Source organism: Anthonomus grandis, chromosome 8 (assembly GCF_022605725.1).
Source record: "Anthonomus grandis grandis chromosome 8, icAntGran1.3, whole genome shotgun sequence".
Taxonomy (NCBI): domain Eukaryota; kingdom Metazoa; phylum Arthropoda; class Insecta; order Coleoptera; family Curculionidae; genus Anthonomus; species Anthonomus grandis.
In genome coordinates, this window is record NC_065553.1 from 9,981,121 (window position 1) to 10,000,000 (window position 18,880).

An 18,880-nucleotide genomic window follows, 5' to 3' on the forward strand; every position below is an offset into this window, starting at 1 on the left:
TGAGACGCATGGAAAGCTAGCGAATCTTCCGGAACCATGATCTGCCGAGTATATAAGGAGCCCGCACCGAAGGAAGGCTAGTTTAAGTTCAAATCGAAATATTAGCGCGACTTTTAAATCGGACATAAATATTAGTAACTAGAGACGGTGTATATTTTATATTACCCTAAATATTATTATTATATTAATAAATATTTCTAGTATTCGTAAGTCGTGGTGTTTAGTATGTAGGTATGTGAAAAATAAATAATTAAAGTATCTAATTGACACCTTAACAACTATAATATATAGTTGATCACACCTAACGGTAAAAACGCTACAGTATTATTTACGAAACAAGGGCTACTCGAATAATATAAATCACTGAAAGATAAACTATTTTTCGTTTTGTATTTTAAGAGAGTTGGTATATGATAATTGGATTTATATTCGACAAATAAGGAATATATCATCTCTATATAAAAAGGATTTTATAATGAAAAATTAATGGTAAAAGTCTTTTGAGTCAAAATTTTATCTTAATTTAGTCTCAGCTTAAGACCCCGTCTCTCTTTGCTTCTGTCATGTTTATCAGATGGGCCTAATTAAAAAAAACCTCTCCAATATAGCCCTAACAATAGGATACAATCAAGATAATTTGTCATAATCCTGGGCGTGCAGCGCAGTTTGCTAATTCTGAAGATATAACTCAATAAAAGCATCGGGGCTTTCGCTAGTTTGCTTTTGAATATACAACTCGCTAGACTTCGATTTTACAGTCTGTTTGAGTTCAAAAGATGACGGAGCAAAATCGGTAATGTTATAAATCCTTTAAATAGAATCAGGAGGAGGGGCCGCCAACCATGAAGCAGAAAGACAAAAAGGATATGTCATTGTTTAACTGGAACTAGTTAGAATTTGAAATTAGTTCTTAAATACACTCGTTACAAATAATTTAATAACTAATAATCTATGAGGAACCATAATATTATCAGAATATTATTCTATCTTCCTCAATGTGTCTGAAATTAGTTATCATGGCAAAAACAGAACAAATTTTGAACTTTTTAACTTTTTTCATCTTCACATCTTAATATTACTGGGTGAATCATTCTGAAAGTATATTTCTTATACGTATTATTTAACTCAAAAGCCTAATTATGTCCCCATTATGTTTGGGTCTGAGATAAGTCATAATATAAGGGTAATTTGATTCAGTACGTACATATAAGTAAAAATTTTTTTATGATCTATAAAAATTGGGTCTGAAACCGGGTATCTAGCCTAAAAATTGGAAAACATTGGATTTTTTATTGTTTATCGCTTTATTTATAATTTTTCTCAAAAGTTTGGACCAAATATCAGGTTTTTATAAAATAAATCATAAAACATATAAACGATAAAGAAATCATAGTATTTTTTTATAAAGATTTTTTAAATTAAACTAAAACTCGTTAATCATCCCTAAATTTCCTATAAACCGTTCCCCTAATAAGGCCGTAAAATCGAAACAATCAGAATTCCCTAACAACTACAAGACAAAAGCGTTACGGCTGCAATATATACGTTCCTTTTTTTAATTTGGCCAATAGACAGTGCGAAGAGTGAAACTCGTGAAGTTTTCTTTCACGGTAAATTTTCCTAACTTGAACGACGCGGGCTCTCCAGGGGGGAGGTTGAAGGGGGCAAACCGGGCGCCGCCGCCGCCCCGGGGGTGGTGAAATCCAGAGATTATAAAGAGCGGTAAAAGAGAAGAGGAAATTAATGTGTTACCGTCCCTTGAAAGTTACAGCACGGCTAACCTGTTGAGATTTCAAAAGATACAGTTTTTGCGATATGAGTGGTTCCGGTAAGCCTCTTCTTGGGTTATGGCTGTATCGAAGTGGAGAAGAATGGAGTTACAAGGAGGAAAGTCCGATTGCTCTAAAAAGTCAGGTATTTGTTGAAGTTATTCTAGTATTTTTTATGTTAAAAATAATTAGAAATTACTTTAAAATAATTAGAAACTTTTATTTAAAATACTAAAGTCACAAAATTTATATTATTGGTAATTGGTATAGAAATTGGACAAGAATTTAATACATCGGTAATAAATATAATACAGGAATGTTTCGCACTAAATAAAGAAGCGTCTGAACGACTTTCTTATAAATTTTTAAAATGAATAATTTTTATGTTATCATTTTTATTAACTTTTTGCACCCGATTAGTCAAATACGACCTTATTGAATTTAACGCCAGATCAGACAACCCATTACATTCTAGTGTCGAAGGCTTTTGAATAATCTAATATTACGAGAACCGATGCTCCATTTCTATCCAAAGATTAAACAATTGTGTCTGTTACCTCAGCCAACGCAGTTTCACAGCTATGCCCCTATCTAAAGCCCGATTGCTTTTTAGGTAAAATTTTATTAGTATTTAGGAAAGTATTAATTTGAATTTGCATAACTTTTTCCATAATCTTAGATATAGAAGGTAGAAATACAGCGAAGATTCTCTGAATTAAATTCTCTCTGGTGGCTGCATAGAGAGAAAGGGATTACATCTGCTTCATCACTTTCTGGAAACATATCAGAACTTAAACAATTTACTGAATAATGTTGATTCTTCCTAAGTAATTAATGCACTTCATATTATTTATAAAATTCCTTGCTTCACTTGGCGTTTTTCTTTTACGCTATATATCGTAAATAATCGAACCCATACCGTGTTGGCTTTTTTTATCTGAAACTGAATAGAATTCTAGATTCTAAGAATTCTAGATTCTAGAATAGAATTCTAGATTATAGAATTCTACATTCGCTCTTCGTTCTTCCTCATGTATATAAAAAGATGTAAAAAATAATAGTAAATAGTAAATCCAGGATTTTGGTTTTAAGACAATTTAAGACTAACACCCATATTTTGTTTTACAGCCTTACGTTTTATAAACAGTTTGTTATCTACTTTATCTCATCTAATGCATTGATCTTCTTTTCCAGTACTAATAAAATTCGATGCTGTAACTACAGATTTATTAAATTACTATGTTTAGTTCTCTACTAATATAAATAGCAGCAGATCCACGAACATCCTTATCAGTTAATTTTTTTATAAAAATTTGGTGCAGACATTGATGATATATTGTTGTCTGAAATAATTTTACAGTAAACTTTATATTTTTTTCTTAGCAATTATTTCAACTGAAAGCTGCATAATCGTTCCAAAATGGCCTAGTTTAGTTACTGTTTTGGCTATTCCTTGGCTTAGTTTTGAATTAATTGGTTGATTAAGTAAGTACCATAATAGGGTAAAATGCCTTATCCTGCTTATATTCTAGGTAATTTTTAATATATTGGTTCATAATAATTTCAAAAACTTCCTTTTAGTTACACATTGCTCTTAAAATGTTATTTAATAGTATGCCATAATTTGAAGCAGAAATTCCTGGAACTATTTTAAGTAAAACAAATCATATAAACGTAGATACAGATTATTAAAGTTTCATATATATTTATAATAACAAAACAACAATTGCTGGATTTTTCAATATGCAGTTATGTAAATATTTTTTAACCAATTTCTCTTAAACGGTTTTACGATAGAAGTGAGAACGTTTTTTATTTATAATAAAATCATTAAGACAAGTAAATTATAATGTTGGCCTCAAGTCAATGGCATAATATTTTTCAATGAAATTGTCTTAAAAATTAGTTATAGCTACTACTACCGCTAATTGCTGAAATGAATATCTAACAAGTATCTTCTATACCATGCGTTTATCAACAATTTTTCAGCTTTTACTCTCAAACTCTAAAAAAATTTAAAGATTTCAATAAAATTAAAAGCTTGATGTACGTTCAACACATCTTCGTAATATCATTATCCTCTATAAAAAAAAACGTTACAGGAATGAAAAGTAGTTTGAGAGCAAGCAGTAATTCGTGGTTTGTGATTGTTTTTTTTCTATTACGTATTGTTTTAAGCTTTTACAGAGTATTGATTTTCTCTCATGTATATAGGGGCAAAAGTAGCAGAATATTCGGCATAGGAGTAGGTTGATTGTACCTTAAGGTTCGTATGTAATTTTTACAAGCCTTTAGTATCTTGTAAAATTAGAATAAAAATTTAATTAAGTATACAATAATGGACCAAGATGTAATTTTTTAAGAATCTTATTATTAAACTTCCCAAGAACCAAATAACTAAGACTACAGAAAGACGTATTAGCACAATAGTTTCATGTTTCTTAGCCTTGATCTGACACAAATAATAGTTAGTAGAAAGAATAATGTTAATAATTATAAGTAAAAATATCTCATATTTGTTGCATAATATCACTATTTTTATAACTTGCAACGTAAAAATAGGCAAATGTCTAGTAATGGCATTCACTATATTAATCACAAAAGTTGGCTTATAACTTACAACGTGGCAAAATGACTTCCCAACCTACTTAACTTGACTTCATAATAATAACAAGTTCAGTGTAATGCTTGTTAATAAGCAAACGTTGCATGACTGGCTTCTTACTAAAATTATAACACTGATATCTAACCCAGACACAGTAGCCATTACACCAATCGGTACTATAGTTTTATTTGGAATTTTAATATTCTTACTCAGCATAATCTTTACAATGTTTGAGGGTAACTTAAGTTCGTTTCCGATATTTTTGGAACCCAATTTAATTATTTCGACATTTTAGTCGAATTAAGTTAACAATTAGTTGTCGATTTATACGGGCATCAGAATAGCGATTTTTAACATAATTTGTTAAAAATCGCTATTCTAAAAATAATAATGCGCGTAAAATATATGACACTATACTTGGAATTTTCTTGATGGTTTCGTGTTGACACAATCACCAAAGAATCATTTTGAGTGAACGAACTTCTGCTTGATTCCCTTCCAGGAAATTTTTAACATGCGTCACACTGGTTTATTTTTCTCTCAGGGATACTCCGGCTGAAAATGATGGTGTAACTACTGTAAAGTTTCTTGGAGTACATTATTCTACCTTCCTTATATATTTTTAAAAATCCTATATTCGTCAAGCGAAGTAGGGAATAGTTTGGGATTCACAGAGGCATTTATCATCATCATGACATCAGTGTGATCGTGTTCCAGCTTACTAGAGTCAAAAGAACTGTCAACTGGACCAGGATATTAGCCAATTAAATTATATAAGAAATTGTTCGCTAACTTACAAAATCTCTTAAGAGCTTAATTTAAAACTGCTATTAAGGAAATTTTATCAAGAAGTATATGTTACATAGCAAAGGAAGTTTAATGAAATTCGAATGCACTTAGAAAAGCATTTCATTACTTAATAGTCAAAAATGAAGTGTTTTGGTGAAAAGGTACAATATTTTTTTGTTTAAAATTTTTAACAAGTAGAAAATTCCAATAGCGGCTTACGAATATAGCTTTCAATCCACGCCCGGTGGGTTATTGCTAGGGCGCTAAATGAATGTATCCAAACTATATACCGTAAACATATTTAACACTTAAAAAGCTTAAAATTAACATTTCCAGGCCTCCGATAAAAAAGAATCGACAGAAACTGAGAAAATATCTGTCATATTCACATTAAAAAATCAAGTGGGTGGCCTGGTAAGAGCATTACAATCGTTTCAAGATCTCGGCATCAATGTGCAACACATTGAATCCAGACCCAGCCAGACTGGAGATAGTCAAGTCGATTTTTTGGTTGATATTGAGACAGATTCTAAGAAGTTGGAACAACTGGGCCGAATGCTTAAGGTGAGTTACGTTTTTATTGTGAAAATTCTGTAGTTATATTTTGTTATAAAATTTTTACGACATTTATTTAATGGCACGTTCCTTTGGAAATTTCTTTTACGCCATAAATATAATGTGCTATTAATTCTGTAGCTTCTATGGCTACTGCAAATACAACTTTTATTCAATATGATTTTTATTACTTAATTAGCAATGAATCATTTTATTATCAGTATAAGTGTATTAAGAATTAATAGGGCACAATAAGAATTGATGGCGCCATGTGCTTTTAAAGGTTCACTTTAAGATTTATATGTATTTTTTTATAGAGAGAAGTTTTGACGATGGTTATAGGAACATACGGTACGGGGGATGAAGAGTTTCCACCTCCAACCCCGCTCAGTGCTGCGACAAGTTTTGGTAAGTTATTAGCAATTTTTGTGTAAATCATATTAAAATATTTTGATATCTTAAATTTCAAAAAACCTAGTATGTATCTTAAACTTATTACAAATTTTAATAATTTCAGTTCCAATAATATACACATTATTGTTCCGCCGACATTCTGCCGCGTATTTTAGCATTAAGCTAAACTCTAATTAATTATTTAAAAAAATTCTATTAATAAAAAATGCATGCTGAATGTGTTGATAATAGACAACTAAATGAAGAAAATATTTTAATTCGAAAAACATGTGCCTCATAAACTTCTTACTTGGTTTGTTTTTTTTAGGTTTCAGCCATAACCTTTATAAGTTAAAAATATCTGCTAAGGCTAAGGTTTTGATTCAGTTCCTTTAGTCATTATGTGTGTTTCCTATAGACTCAGTATAGTTCGCGTATAAGAAAAATATTTTTGGTTAATTCTTAAAAACACCAACAATAATGTGTTCACTTCAAGCAATATTCTTAATTTACACTTTAATTTCCTGTATCCATGATTTTCTAAGTAGAAAAAATATTTTTTAGAAATTTAGTGAATATTTAAACAAAATTAAATAACTACTAAGCTGTTTAACCCATCAGCTACTTATTAAGAATCATTAATTACCAATTGAAATTTTCGGTTTTTAATTTTACTACAAAATTTTCAACTTTTAAATTAGTCAGATTTCAATTTCCTGATTCCAGATCAGATTTAAAGCCAGTTCTAATTTTTGTTGCCTTGATGATTTCCTTTTTGCATTCTTTTGTAACTTAATTGAACGTATAAATTATTACTTTTATGTTCCAGATATTGACTATTTTTGCAATTTATTTTAGATGGTTACTTAACTTTATAAATTATTTTGAATTTTTTTTCTCGTGTTGTTCTGGGCCGTTGGGGAATAAGGGCACTTCTTATATCCTTGGACCTTTGAAGAACCTTTGGTGGAACACTTAAACTATAAAACAGTCTTACTACTCACCAAATCTCCTTATTTTATTCTCGACACGTGTTTCACTTATGATGTTAGCATTTTCGGGTGAAGATAAAAAAAAAACTAAACTAAAACCACTTACAAGTGAAGCATGGCTAAGCAAAGTTTAAACAGTAACTAGATTATACAATTTTCTATAAGGGATTGGATCTTTATCTCTAATAAGAATGGTTTTTTGATTTTCGAATATTACTAACTTCCGTATGTATCGAATTTTCGATTGATACTAACTAATTGATATTCAATTATCTTTTTCTGCATAGTTATCAGTATTTAAAACATGTTCAGTGAAACTTGACTTTTCAACTCTACCAATAATGTCTGTATAAAAATTATCGATTAAAGTAATAAGGACGGTATTTTCCTGACAGCATTCCGCCATCGGCAAGCCTAATTTGATCATTTAAAAAATTGTGAAGGCCGACAAATATTTCTAATTTAAAATACGACACTAAATACAAAAATTCAACAGGCAAGTATTATACAACATAATGCAGTTAATGACAGCATTAATTTAATATTACAAAATTAGATAATAAGATATATGAAGAGACCACAATCTTATTAAAAATAACCCGTTCTATTATGGTTGACCAGGCAAAATGTCGTTCCTTCAAAAAATAAAAAAAATCTTTTTTTAATTTATTAAAATTACAAAAGACCAAGTTTCAATCTGTAGATCAATCTTATATAAACCTACATTGTTCATTTTGATTAAAAGATCGCGACAGGTTTCTACTTACTAATAAATCAAGTAATTTGGGTATCTGAGATTCACTGATATGTCAGATTTTAACATTGGATTTCAAAGTCCTCTTCATTACTTTTGAAGAAAGTAAACTTCTTAGTACTTAAACTCAAATTTAGCTAGTGACTTACACATTACATAAGAAAGTAAAAAAATACCAAAAATACGATCAAAAAAAGATCATTTACAAAATTTGTCAAAAGATTGCTTAACAAAATATACTAAAAGCTGTTTATAACTTATATTTTATTTATGGAACTAGTTTTATTATCTATTTATACTTACATCGTTTTTAGTAAATCCATTTATTTCATTATTTAATTAATAACAAATTAAAATATAAGAATCGTCTATCTTTTAAGGTAAAATATACGAATATAATATATAGGCATACATTTCCTTTAATTTTCAATTTGACTAAGAAAACTACACCCTGTAAATTAAATGCAAGACAAGTATAAATGGACCCCATTTCACCAAAGTGTTTACTCTGTATTCATGAATTCCTAAGTCCGACTCCTCGAGCTGTTTTTAGAGCTCTCCAAGAAAATCAGTTTCTATTCAATGAATCTATTTGATTTAGTTTAACTGCTGAATTGGTTAGACTAAAAGATTGGGGTCAGAACAAACGGAAAAATGATATTTGATAAATGGAAAAATATCATTTTTGAACTTTCATTGTTTTTATTTTAAATTTAGCACTACGTTTCGGTTCGAAAGTATCTTCAACACTTTACACTTGCTATCGGTTGGACATACTTTCCAACCAAAACGTCGTGGTAAATTTAAATTGAAGACAATGGAAGTCCGAAAATTTGATTTTTCTACTTTACCAATATTTACTACTTTTGATAAGTGGTTGCTAAAAATTATATTTAATAAAATATGTTTTCTTTTAAGATTTCGACGAGATGCCATGGTTTCCAAAAAAAATCTCTGAGCTCGACAATGCTCAGAATGTGCTGATGTATGGAAGCGAACTGGATGCCGACCATCCTGGTTTTAAAGATCCTATATACAGGAAGAGAAGAGAACAATTTTTTAGGATTGCTATGAATTATAAACAGTAAGGACTATAAAAGAAGGATACCTATTATCAATTATAATGTATTTCTCCTCATGTTTTAGTGGTCAGCCAATACCGAAAGTAAAGTATACTGAAGAAGAAGTTAAGACTTGGTAAGTATTCTATGTGAGCAAGAACTATACAAGACCATTATACCCACTTAATGCAAAATTTCTAATATTTAATGCTATTTAAATTTAGGGGCACCGTATTTACCGAACTCAAAAAACTTTACGAAAAACACGCCTGTAAAGAATACCTAGAAAACTGGCCTCAACTAGTAAAATATTGTGGTTACCGTGAGGACAATATCCCTCAATTACAAGATGTTAGTATGTTCCTCAAACGCAAAACTGGTTTTACGTTAAGGCCCGTAGCTGGTTACCTAAGTCCAAGAGATTTTCTTAGTGGGCTAGCGTTCAGAGTTTTTCATTGCACTCAGTACATTCGTCATTCAAGTGATCCGTTTTATACCCCTGAGCCGTAAGAATTTTATGATTTTAACTCAATTGCTTGCTTATATAATATTTTATCCAAGGGATTGCTGTCACGAGTTACTAGGTCATATGCCACTCTTAGCAAACCCCAGTTTCGCTCAGTTCTCACAAGAGATTGGATTAGCCGGACTAGGTGCTTCTGATGAAGATGTCTCCAAACTAGCTACAGTAAGTACCAAATAGGAAAGGTTCTAGCTAAGAACAAATTGATCATTTTCTTCCAGTTGTATTTCTTTACTGTGGAATTTGGTTTATGTAAGCAAGACGGCGAATTAAAAGTATATGGTGCTGGCTTGTTAAGCAGCGTAGCTGAGTTGAAACATGCTTTGGAAAATTCGGATAAGGTTAAGCGATTTGATCCTGATGAAACTGCCAAGCAGGAGTGTATTATAACTGACTATCAATTGGGGTATTGGTATACCGATAGCTTTGAAGAGGCCAAAGAAAAAATGAGGTAATTCTGCTTACTTAAAAGGTTCCTTTAAAGCTAATCAATATATTTATTGGACTAATCGATATGATCACATAAGAGTTCAAATATTTAGGGATCATGGGGTATTAGGACTTCTAATTAGTAGCCTGATAATAGTTAATCCAATATAAATAAATCTTAGCATTTTTAACTTTTTTATCATTTTTACATATAAGTCAATAAATATGTGCACGTTTTTACTGAATCTGCTAGTATGCTCTCTAGGTACTTTTCATAAGAATTTTCTTTGACTTGTTTACGATGATCTAAAAGGTGAAGAAAAATAATACACCCCGACTGTATCCGTAATATTACTTTTTCCAAACTTATCCTGTCCAATTTGAACTTAAAAAAAAAGTGAGTCTCTCTCCCTTTGTTCTAAAGCAAAAAATTACCAAAACTCTAAATATCAGGTTTTAAATTCAATTAAAATCCAGAAGGATTCAAGAGATGGGAACTTAATAGTCCAACAGCCATAACATTTATGGTCCATGTAGCTGATATTATACAATTCTTGGTTTCATATGCAAAAGAAAATTGAATTAATGGAGCTCGGTTAATAGTTTTATCAGTTGTTATCGTACATCAACCATGCTTACGAGTAAGGTAAATAAAAAAGTCGAAATTCATTTTTTGCTGAGAAGAAATAGCGAACATTATGTTGAAAAGGTGGACAAAGCGATAAAAACATGTTGAGAAAGGGCAATTAAGTCCTTTACACATGAAAAATTAACAAAAACTACTCAGGTCGCGATCAAAGCCGAATCCTTGGCTTTTACGTGAACGTTTAATAATGCTAGAAAAAAAATTTATGGCTAAACCTCTGAAAATGTGACAGGGTAGAATCATATCAATGAGAAATAACACAGGGTAACTCAGAAAGCTGATTTTCAGGTTATATGGACCTCGTATTGATTTGATGAATATTAACCATCTTTGTATTCAGTTTACAATAGGTTTCTATATATTTGAAAAACGTCTTACCTTACTTATCTTAAATAGTAATGGAGTTTAAGAATTCAGATGATCTTATCATGACGAATGTGACTGAGAATTCCAACTTTGCTAATAAAATTGCGCTAGCCTTGAGGTATTCTATTTCCACGGTTAGAGTAAAGGCTTTAAATTTTAAAATTAATTTAGTTAAGTTTTATGTAACGATGAAACTTCTGATTGACCTTTTTAATCTTCTCTAAGAGCATTTGTGGGTACTATTTTTGTCAAATTTCTGGAAAATGCATTACCTACTGAAGTTGGTAAAGTCCTAATGTTGTTAAATAAAAACCATCCGACAATTAGAACATAAGACGAAAGTGCATATACAACAAATTCTCATATGATAATTTTCACAGGGTCGTTTGATATAATAAATAAATAAATATGTCTTTATTTGGTATCAAATGCACATTACATTACATTTGCCCAAAAAGGCGAAGATTAGCTAAAGCTACTTTTATCTCTTAACCCTAATAATAATAATTATAAATGTTTTGACAAACAAGCAGTAATAGTAATATAAAAATTAACCAAAGAACAAATTGAGAGAAAAAAAATAATTAAATACATTTGTCAATCCGCAGAGAACAAAAAAACTAATTGTGCAATTGTTCCTCCAAGAACAAAGTTTTATAATCATTTTTAAAGCGAGATATTGGAATTGAAAAATTAGATCTAAATCGATTATAAATTGTTACGGCAAGGTAAGTATAATTACGTTAGAAAAGAGCTGTGCTATGGGGTGGCAATGTCAGAGTCTTATGTCTTATATCTTTATCATGAATGGCATTTCTTAGTATTTATTTCTGTAACAAATATTTTGACTTTTGGTTCTTATAGAGCCGATACATAAATGTATAAAAATGAAACTTAAAAAGGAATGACATTTTTAGCCACTGCATTTTTAGACACGTGATCAAATTTTCTTAAATTACACACAAATCGACAACACTTATTTTGTACACGTTGCAGTTTCTGCTGCGTTATTTTATCAAGACAAGGATAGTAAACGATAAAACAGTAATTTAAAATGCATAACACTATGTAATGCTTTTTTGGAGTCTTGACTACTTTAGATAATAGAAGGTAGAAAACTGTACCTTTAAAAATCTAAGTTATTATTTCTGTATAATAGGACCTACGCTGAACAGATCCAGCGTCCATTTGGCATACGATACAATCCTTACACCCAATCCGTGGAGGTGCTGAGCAACGCCCAAAAAATTACAGCGGTTGTCTCTGAGCTCAGAGGTGACCTTTGCATAGTAAACAGCGCCTTAAAGAAGATCAGTGCAAGAGATTCCACTTTAGACGTTAATAGAATAGCTAAATTGCTACAAACAGGATTGGCCCTTAGTAACAGTTCTGAATTGGAAAGCTGCGTTGAGGAAAACTATTCTGAAGTAGAAACAAATTGTATAAGTAATGATAGTAAAGTGTAAGATGAATAGTACTTTACGCTTACGGGTACCTAAATGTTATATATTTAAATTTAGATCAAAATTTATATGTATAATGTGAATAAATAACCTTTTAAGCATTCATTAGGTGTTTTATTATTACTATGCATTTTTGTTTATTACAATGTAAAATGAAATAAAAATCAGACTAAAGAAAAATTCTACTGCAGTCCTGTCGAGTTGCGAACAAGCAAGAAATATTATAATATGATAAAGCGACTAGTTAATTTGAAATTATACTGCGATAGAACTGTATAAGTATACTTCTTATACGTTTATTGTTACGAGAATAATAAAAATCAGATAATTCAAAATCTCTCTTTAAAACTGACCAAGGCGATGCCTTTCCAGGATCAGTAAATCAAGTATTTTGAGAAGAAATTTAGGATTTCTTCATATAAATCGGAGCAACATTCTGAAGCATTATCAGCAGCTACCACAATGATTCATTTTCAATTTAATAAATGAATTATAGCCTTGCAAAGTTGTTTTTTAATCCTTGAGTGCCCAAGGTGTGGGTAACACCTTTCTGCACTTATTTTAAGTACGCGCTGAGAGTCATTAGCGGGCGGTTAGTGTGTATACGTCAAAAACCTACGTGGGGTCTCGTTGGTACACGTTTTGGGCATTTACGTGATAAATTTGAAAAATCAAACATTGCTATTTTGTTAATTTTTTTCGTAAAATCATGAGCAGGTTTAATAAAAGTCAACTTCTAGTACAAAAGGAACTTGAAGACGCTGCAGAAGGTATTCATTTAAGTTTAGATAAGTCCGAGGCCGATTAATCTAGTGATTAGCTTAGTCACTGATACTCACACCTGAGGAGGATGATCTTAGGGAGGCTGTTTTCAAAACGAATGACAATTAAGAAATCGAGAGTGAAGAAGATTCAGACCATTCACAACCAACAGTGTCGAATTTGAGATCAAAATCTGGAATGGAGTGGCGTCACCAACCTTTTCCTACGACTAGATGATTACAGAGGAATATAGTCAATGCATATTCTAAGTTCATGGAGTATAGTAATATTGCAAATACATTTATGATTTCGGATTTGTCTGTCAGTAATGACTAAAAGGCTTATGAGCCATATGATTGCATTATGATTGATGAACAACTAGTTTGCTTTTGTGGAAGATACTCCTTCAGACAACATATAAAAACTGCACGTTGACCTTAAAAATTATTTCTGGATATGATTGACAATTCCTGTTTGATTAGATTAGAGAAGAAAATAACATGTTGTCTAGGCATCAACACATTAGGCTCATCTGAAAAGCTTTATTTTAATCACACCTGTTACCGATTAACGAATCTCTAATTAATTGACGAATACCCTGTATAAGGTTAAAATATCAATAATTTTAAAAAAGCGAACTTACCAAATTTTTATTACTTACCAAACTTAGCATTTTGTTGCTTGCTTTCAAACCGAAAGGGTGTGAACAAAAAACCATATTCAATAAATATGAGTATGTATTGACAAACAATAAATAAATAGCAATTCAAATAAATTAAATCAAAATCGATTACCTTAAACAGAGAATCGCATTTAAAAACACAATTTTTTAGGTCAGATGTATCAAAAATATACCAAAATTTCCCTATACATTCCGTTGTGGAATAATCCCAGACCATTACATTATTATATATTGCACTCTATATTTATATGCTCTTTCTTTTAATAGTTTTTAGGAAGTACTAGAAGAGAATATATTTATTTTACAATTATTTTTATTATTGTTGATTTTAACTCTATTCTTAGCACAATAATTTTTATTTAAAAAAACTGTATACATCAAAAAATTCATAAGTAAATAAACACATATTAGTAAAAAATATTAAAAATAAATAACAAAGATAAATATGCTTTAAAACTACAGATAAATGTATTGTAATCCTAATATATTTATATGATTTTAAAATTTTGGCTTTAAAAGCTTTAATGATGATATGACGAAACACAAATAAAATGCTTTGCACGAAAAACTAAATGACTTATTCAGACTTTTAAACAAGATTTATGATGTTGAGTTTTATACAGGAGTGATCAGGTTTTTATTGAGATCACCCTGTAAAACTTTTTATTTATAGCTCAAGCTGTTTATTTATTGAGTTTTATTTGCCATGATGATTTGTTTCAGTTAGTAGAAGATAAACAGGCAGTTAACTAGACTAAACCGTTGCTTATTCTATGTAAATATCCTCCACTGGATATGCAGTCTCTATAAATTTCTGATAGAATCTTTGGAAGGCCCTCCTAGAAATTAAAAAAAAATAGGCATTTGGGAAAATATTTTCAAATATCAATAAAAATGATTATTCTCTGTAAAAGGCATGCGACTGAGACATGTTTCAGAATCAAGCATTTTCGGTTATAGCCTTTAAAATAAGTTGACATTTTACTCTTGTAGTGACTGACAAAAGCAGTTAGATATCATGGATAGTGACAATTGGTTAAATCGGTTCAAATTGTAACAGTATTGAAAAAATATACTTACTAATTTAATTTATACTAATTTAAAACTTACCCGACAGCTTCTGCGACAGGTCTCGTAGAGTCTGGTCCTCTAAAGACGTGACAAGCAAACCTTTGCAACGTGGGATGCTTTGTGATAAATCCCAAATATCTATGATCTCTGGGATGAAATGCACAGAAACTAACATTTTTTAGAGAATAGAAGTAGTCTATACATGGTTCGCTTTGCTAAAGAAATAAAGTAATAGTAAGACGGAACCATAATATGATTATAAAACTTGTTGCTCTTACTTCGCGTTTTCTTCTATCAACCATCCTAAGGCCTTGATCTGAAACTTCCAATGTGCACACCTGTATTTCCGGCTCTATTGTACCATTGCCAATTACTCGTCTTACGGCTTGGCATACCACCGAGGTACCTTTATGAGCGAGGGTTTCTACGGATCCGAGGTAGCCTGTAAATAATTTTAAATCGAGATAAATCTACACAGGGTATTAGAATTTACATTCACCTAAAATGTATCGTTCGCGTCTGCCGTGATCTGTATTGGAGTCCCAATCACTATAGTCAGTGTCTACCGCATATGCAGAAGGAAATATTCCCATTCTTCCTGTTCTTAAGTTTACGCCTACAATTTTAATTCAAATGTAATTATTTTATATTTTTAATCATTATTAAATCTAGAACCTTCACACCATAAATCATCTGCTTCCTTTTGTACGTATACTGGATCACCGATTTCTAGTTCGATTTCATCTTCGTGTCGAGGAACAAATTTATGTAAGGCCCTTCAAATTGAGTTTTTTTTTATTTAACGAATTTTATGAAGCAAGATAAAAAGCATTTTCAGTGTCTTACCTGTGAGTTGATTCAAGCATATCGACGTCACTATACATCATTCCCCCAACTATAGAAGGACTGCTGCCCATTAGAGGAGACATTGACTTTGGCCCATCTGTACCTGTAGGAGAGTGAGCGGTAGAGTGACCACTATCCGCATCTGTCAGTAATCTAAAAAATAGTAATTTTATGGAAAAGGTCTAGTTCCTATGTTTTACAAAAATTTCATAGTAACTAATTTTTTTCAAAAACTCTATACGGGGTCTCCAAAACTTTAAATCCCTAAAAATCTAGCTAGGAAACAGCCTGTATAATGTGAGCTTTTTTAAAAATAAAATCATTGAAACAAATAGTTAATATACACTTAAAATAATCTTAATGTAATTGGGAAAAATGTTAAAGCCGTAACTTATTTATCTAGACAGTAGCTTTAAAAGATCATAGGTCCGCAAACAGCCACCGGCTTAGATGCGATAATATATTTATATTGGCAATATTCAGTTAACCAACAGGTCAGCAGAATTATTTGAAGCCATATCAAAGGAATTCTATCCAAGTAATATTAGAATTGAAATATAAAAAATCAGATGAAAACTGCTACATTGTTGACAAACACAGTGGTGATGGTTAAACGCAGAAAGTTTGTGGAATGCTTACAAATCTCAGACGTCGTGTTTAAACCGGCAAATTATTGAACTGAAACAGCAATAGATGAACAGTTGAGATTTTAAATTGGGGAGAAAGTTCGACAATCCACGAATATAAAACAGTATTGTTCGTTGATATTACTTCCAAGTGCACCATGGAACATTGAAAGTGGAAATTTTGTAAAAAGCTTACGAACTTTAGACGTCTAATTAAGGCTCTATAGATACAGGTATTCTAATGGGTTAGAATCCGCCATTTTAGTCCTCGGCAACTGGGTAATACACGGTTTGACATTGGAAATACGCTTAGCAATTTTTTAATTTTTTTGTGATAAGTAAGCCTAATTTTATATCGATGGTGACCGCGTAGAGTCGTTCTAGACTTACGTAACCTTATTTATTGAAAGCATGGCAAGTTGGGAAAAACTGTGAACGGGGATAAGGCTCTAGAAATACCTATAGAACTTTAGCTTTAAGCTTAATTTGTCGAAATGTAATTGAATATTCGTAAAGACATTCGTATATAGAAAGATAACACAGGACTTGTCAGAAACATACCATTTAAATAATGGCTTTCGGATTTTTGTATGACGCGACAACGCGGTGCAAACGTGTTCTGATACTTTTGAGTCATGAGTTCTCCAGAGACTTGGACAGTGGTGGTATTTGAGCAAATGGCTGTTCGAGCTGTTCCAAGTAAAAGGATTAAGACTGATCAATGCCTAGCAAAAAAACCAGTTACCAGGCATTCTTGCTCAACTAGAAAACTGTAAGAGATGCACGGATCTTCAGCTATGCTAAATTTCTGAATTGTCAAGGAAAATGAGGATTTAGAATGACAGCCAGCACGACTCAGGAATGTTTTCGCAATCTGCAATTCCACGACATCAATTTAATGGATTTTGGAAAAGTTAAACTGGAGATTAAATGTGGTTAAATGGAAAAACCGTCATTTTCACCCGGGGATAAAAGTGATCTACAACTATATAAAAATTAATTCATTGTTTATTACATAAATTAAATCGTGTTATTATTATGATCTCCGCGTCTGAAATTAACTGACTCTATGTTTGTAAATTGTATTCCAGGTTTAGGGGCAAGAGTAAGACTGAAAAATTCATTCAGAGTATGTAGATCCAAGAAGTTGGATGCACAAGGAAATGCCTCATTTGAAACTTCAAAATATATAAAAAGCTACTTGTTATGGAACCTAAAGCATAATATTCTCTTTAGTGTCCTATGAATCAATTAGAAACATGAACATTTTTCTATGGTAGTGTTCAAAATCTTGCAAACCCTGTATGCATTTTTGTGCATGATATTAGGCCTTGTCCAAGGTATAGTTTCAAAGATATTAGACTTTATGCAGTAGAGTACAAACATAATGTTTGAGCAGTAAGCTTACCGCTAATTATAAGTTTAAAATATCAAAAGCATTCTCATAGAACCAAAAACATGATATCCATTAACTCTCTTAGTCAGGCGTCAACCTTATCCTTATACGCTACTACTTTATAAAAAAATATATAGTGAGATTATTTTATATTTTTTAAGTACAAGTCTCGTACGTAAAAAGAACAGTCTCAGAAAAATTTAATAATTAACATGGCAAAAGTCTTATTATCTAAAATTATATTATATGTAAGTTATTATCTTTGACAATTTCATTAAAAAAAAAAAGATTTTTTAAATCCGTTTATTACCTTAATCAAGCAGTGATATATATTTTTCATAAAGTAATAAAGATTAATACCGATACCTATATTAACATTTAAAGTAAATATGGTTATTCCAAGTTTGAAATATTTCCGAAAATATGAATTACATTAATTTTTTGAAGTTCGATCTCCTGAATTTGAATGAAACTATTGCAATTCCATATTTATATGAAGTTTTTATCCAAGGACGTCTTCCGTAAAATATAAGGATGTACATGTATTAAAGTCTTGTGAAAATAATTTAAAAAAAAATAATTCCACTAATATGAAACAAATAATTCCAATTCTAACCTGTCTGATTCCGGAGATTCATCCCAAAGATATCCACATTTTAATCCCAAAATAGAATTGGGCCCGCTCGAACTGACACTTCCAGATGCCATTTCATCTGCCAGTGACAAATCGCGAGACAATTGTTGATGGGCATTACTGTACATTGTGGCTATTGCAGCTAAAAAAAAGTAGAGAATTAGGTAAAAAGGTGAATAGTTTTAGAGCTTTATTAGAATTAATGATTGCCTTAATAAGAAACTCACAACGATAATAATAATAATTAGGAAAATAGGTAGAATTACGTTTGAATGCATTTACATTTTATATTTTTACATTTGACATACTTATTGCGTTTTTTCATACTTACATTTTTTATTTTTTGGAATTTCTGGCAGTTTTCTTCTTCGCCTTTCTCCCTTCCAGGGTGGAGCTAGAATACCACGTGCTCCGCAACATTCTATGGTTGGGTTATCCTCGTTTTCTAAAAATAATAGAAAATAGTTGTTGTAGTGTTGTTTTATTATATCGTAAGGATTTTACCGATTTGTGACCTA

The 18,880-nt window shown here is 31.0% G+C and overlaps 3 protein-coding genes across 5 annotated transcripts in view; 1 reads left to right on the forward strand and 2 right to left on the reverse strand.

The window, feature by feature from the left end:
- LOC126739100 (uncharacterized) overlaps window positions 1-18,880 on the reverse strand; it is a 232,541-nt gene that overhangs the window by 79,277 nt on the left and 134,384 nt on the right. The gene's annotated exons all lie outside the window — the stretch shown is intronic.
- LOC126739092 (tryptophan 5-hydroxylase 1) lies at window positions 1,760-12,448 on the forward strand. 2 transcript variants are annotated; one of them, XM_050444610.1, is made up of 9 exons: window positions 1,760-1,914; window positions 5,500-5,727; window positions 6,036-6,126; window positions 8,776-8,941; window positions 9,004-9,054; window positions 9,143-9,424; window positions 9,480-9,606; window positions 9,663-9,892; window positions 12,042-12,448. In XM_050444610.1, exons 1-9 carry the CDS (start codon window positions 1,816-1,818, stop codon window positions 12,346-12,348), a joined length of 1,581 nt encoding a protein of 526 aa, XP_050300567.1. In that variant the 5' UTR covers window positions 1,760-1,815; the 3' UTR covers window positions 12,349-12,448. The 2 variants fall into 2 exon arrangements, with proteins under 2 accessions (XP_050300567.1, XP_050300568.1); XM_050444611.1 differs by lacking the exon at window positions 1,760-1,914 and adding an exon at window positions 5,100-5,436.
- LOC126739097 (JNK-interacting protein 1) overlaps window positions 13,827-18,880 on the reverse strand; it is a 5,749-nt gene continuing 695 nt past the window's right edge. Inside the window, exons 2-10 of the mRNA XM_050444619.1 lie at window positions 18,867-18,880; window positions 18,694-18,807; window positions 18,345-18,504; window positions 15,707-15,859; window positions 15,536-15,636; window positions 15,360-15,476; window positions 15,139-15,302; window positions 14,900-15,075; window positions 13,827-14,628 (exon numbers count right to left, since the gene is read on the reverse strand). The exon at window positions 18,867-18,880 is cut by the window's right edge and continues 108 nt beyond it. Coding sequence (XP_050300576.1) covers window positions 14,556-14,628; window positions 14,900-15,075; window positions 15,139-15,302; window positions 15,360-15,476; window positions 15,536-15,636; window positions 15,707-15,859; window positions 18,345-18,504; window positions 18,694-18,807; window positions 18,867-18,880 — 1,072 coding nt within the window. The 3' untranslated portion in view covers window positions 13,827-14,555. The remainder of the gene's footprint in view (window positions 14,629-14,899; window positions 15,076-15,138; window positions 15,303-15,359; window positions 15,477-15,535; window positions 15,637-15,706; window positions 15,860-18,344; window positions 18,505-18,693; window positions 18,808-18,866) is intronic.

Coding starts and splice junctions, on each gene's coding strand:
- LOC126739092 (XM_050444610.1), top strand. CDS start 1,816: ATGAGTGGTTCCGGTAAGCCTCTTCTTGGGTTATGGCTGTATCGAAGT. Junction 6,127..8,775: donor CAGTGCTGCGACAAGTTTTG/GTAAGTTATTAG, acceptor TTTTCTTTTAAG/ATTTCGACGAGATGCCATGG. Junction 9,893..12,041: donor GAGGCCAAAGAAAAAATGAG/GTAATTCTGCTT, acceptor TCTGTATAATAG/GACCTACGCTGAACAGATCC.